At 27.9% G+C, this 2,736-nt stretch overlaps 1 protein-coding gene across 1 annotated transcript; it reads right to left on the bottom strand.

The window, feature by feature from the left end:
- Positions 1–1,448, bottom strand: LOC107629261 (transcription factor RAX2). The gene is made up of 3 exons (XM_016332006.2): positions 1,231–1,448; positions 1,025–1,154; positions 1–722 (listed from the first exon to the last, which is right to left on the bottom strand). The coding sequence occupies exons 1-3, from the start codon at positions 1,364–1,366 to the stop codon at positions 80–82; spliced, it is 909 nt and encodes a 302-aa protein (XP_016187492.1). The 5' UTR covers positions 1,367–1,448; the 3' UTR covers positions 1–79.

The following is a 2,736-nucleotide window of genomic DNA, read 5'->3' as shown; positions in this document are numbered from 1 at the left end:
TTAAGGAATAATAATAATAATAATGTTTCATGATTTGATCACATCATAGAACCCCAGAATCTGATATCTTCAACATTGATCAATAATAATAGTAAATAGGTTGTTTCTCCTCCTTGATTTCATCAACACTACTACTAACACTAATCAATTGCTTAATTTCCTCAAGATCATATTCAGTAATATTTTCACCACCATCATAATTAACAATGCTATTATTATTATTATCATTGAAACTACTAGGCATAACAAGAAACTTATTGTTGTTGTTGAAGTCATCAAATGCAATAATGTTGTTGTATGATCCTTGATGATGATACCCAATTTCCTCTTGCTTGATACTGCTTCCATTATCAGAGGAACTGCAACTACCTTCACTTCCAAACATGTGATAATTTTGTTGCATGCTGCTGGGGCTAACAATGGAATCTACTTGGTGCTGGTAAAATGGAACTGAGGTTGTTGTTGTTGTGTTTGCATAGTATTCAGTTGAAGGAAGTGAAATAGGATCAACAAGGCCTGTGACATAAGATCCATAATATTGATCCATGTACATTGATGATGATGGAAATGGAGGTTGTTGTTGTTGATGATGTTTTCTTTGATGAATAGAAGAAGAATTGGGAAGGAAACCAGAGATGAGTTTTTTCTTGAGCTTAGTGTTCCAATAATTCTTTATATCATTGTCAGTCCTTCCTGGCAACTGAGCTGCTATAATTGACCACCTGTTCATCATCATCATACATTTCATATCCAACATTAATTAACAAAAAAAGAGAAATTAATCATGAAATATGTTAATCATTAATCTTAATCATAAAATATATACATAGTTTAGATCAATAAAATATATGCATATGCTGATGAAGTAGTGCTATCCAAATATACATAGCAACTAAAATATTCACTAAATGATTTATTTTTTCTAATTAATGAAGGATAGATTAGATTAATTAATGAGAAAGTGGTAATTATAATAAAGAGAGAAATTAAAGTTGTTCATTATGTATATATGTATATATAGTACCTGCTTCCAATGTTAACATAGAGGCTGCAAATGATTCTGTCTTCCTCTTCAGAAAATTCTCCATGCTTAATGTTTGGCCTCAGATAGTTAAGCCATCTCAGCCTGCAACTCTTCCCACATCTCTTGAGACCTATATATACACATTAAAGATTAAAGATTTGATGTGAAGAAGAAGAAGAAGATATTGTTATGAATAAATAAAGTACCAGCTTTTTGAGGAAGAGCAATCCAATTGCCACCAGTGCCATGCTTGTGTATGTATTCTTTGAGCTTTAAGTCTTCTTCAGGTGACCATGGTCCTCTCTTCACATTTGCCTTGTCACAACATGGAGCTCTTCCCATCTTCTTCTTCTTCTTCTTCTTCAACTCTTCTCAATGAATGCTAACTAGCAACTTCCTTGTCTCTTATAAGTAACAATGTATGTGTGTTTTGGACACTTTTAACAAAAATATTATATTATTTTCTTATATCATTTTAAGACTCACTCATATACACAAGTCAAATAAACCCAATGACAGGACATTATATAATTATTATATTTTTTTTCAGTTTTTTATGATATCTCCTGTTCAGAAATGTTAATGATTGATAATTCATTAATCATAATTTTATTTAAAAGTCTATTACTAATTACATATGAAGACATAAATTATTTTTAATATGGAAATAGAGATTGTGTTTTGATTGAATATTGATATTTGAAGTGTATTACAATATTGTAGAAATCATTCAACACGCCCTCTACGTGTTGCAACAAAAGGCTGCACGTGTCCAATACGCTCCTCACGTGTTGGCCAGGATACTGCCACGTATCCAGCACGCCCCACGTGTTACAACACGTCTCTCACGTGTTGATTTTTCTCCTACAAAATTCACACATCTGTAATTACACTAAATAATTCCATTTAAAAAAAAAAACACCAATATTTTTTTCATATAAAAAAAATCAGCCGATATGAAGATATAATATTTATTTAAACATATATGAATATTCTGACTATTCGAATAATTCAATTAATTATTATTATTTGAAATATAGTTATACTAAAATTAATATAATATTTGGAATATGAATTATTATAATACGTACAATATAATAAAATTCATATTTGATTATTTTTCGCTATAAATAAATAATATAACAATGTAAAGAGGGTACCCTAGGTCAGAAAGAACTTTCTAAATTCTAACCTTCAACGGTTGAGAATTGGCTACGCCATATAAAACCTCACTTAGTCCCTTCTTTTTTGAAATTTCTTGAATTAGAAACTTTTTAGCTAGGTTAATCATGTCACTAAGTTTGTATTTTATTAATTAAAAGATAAAGTATATTTTTTGTCTATTAAATTTGTTAAAATTTTTTAAAATATTTTTAAATTTTATTTTCTTTCAATTTTGTTCTCAAAATTTTTAATTTGCATCAAATTTATCCATAATAGATTAATAGCTAATTTTTCAAAAAAAAAATTATGATCAATTCAGCAATATTTTATAAGAACAACTTTCATTAACACACGCAAATCAAACATAGTTATCATGCATTATTATTGAATTAGTTCTAAATTTTTTAAAAATTTAACTGTTAAAAATATTTTTGTTGCAAATAAAAAATTTTGATACAAAATTAAAACAAAATAAAATTTGAAGATATTTTTAAAATTTTTAACAAAATTCAAATACAAAAAAATACTTTACCCTAAAAAAACATAAA

The sequence above is a fragment of the Arachis ipaensis genome, chromosome B03 (genome assembly GCF_000816755.2).
Source record: "Arachis ipaensis cultivar K30076 chromosome B03, Araip1.1, whole genome shotgun sequence".
In the NCBI taxonomy this organism is placed as follows: Eukaryota; Viridiplantae; Streptophyta; class Magnoliopsida; order Fabales; family Fabaceae; genus Arachis; species Arachis ipaensis.
The sequence above is the reverse complement of the archived record's forward strand: the minus strand, read 5'-3'. Positions and strand labels throughout refer to the sequence as shown.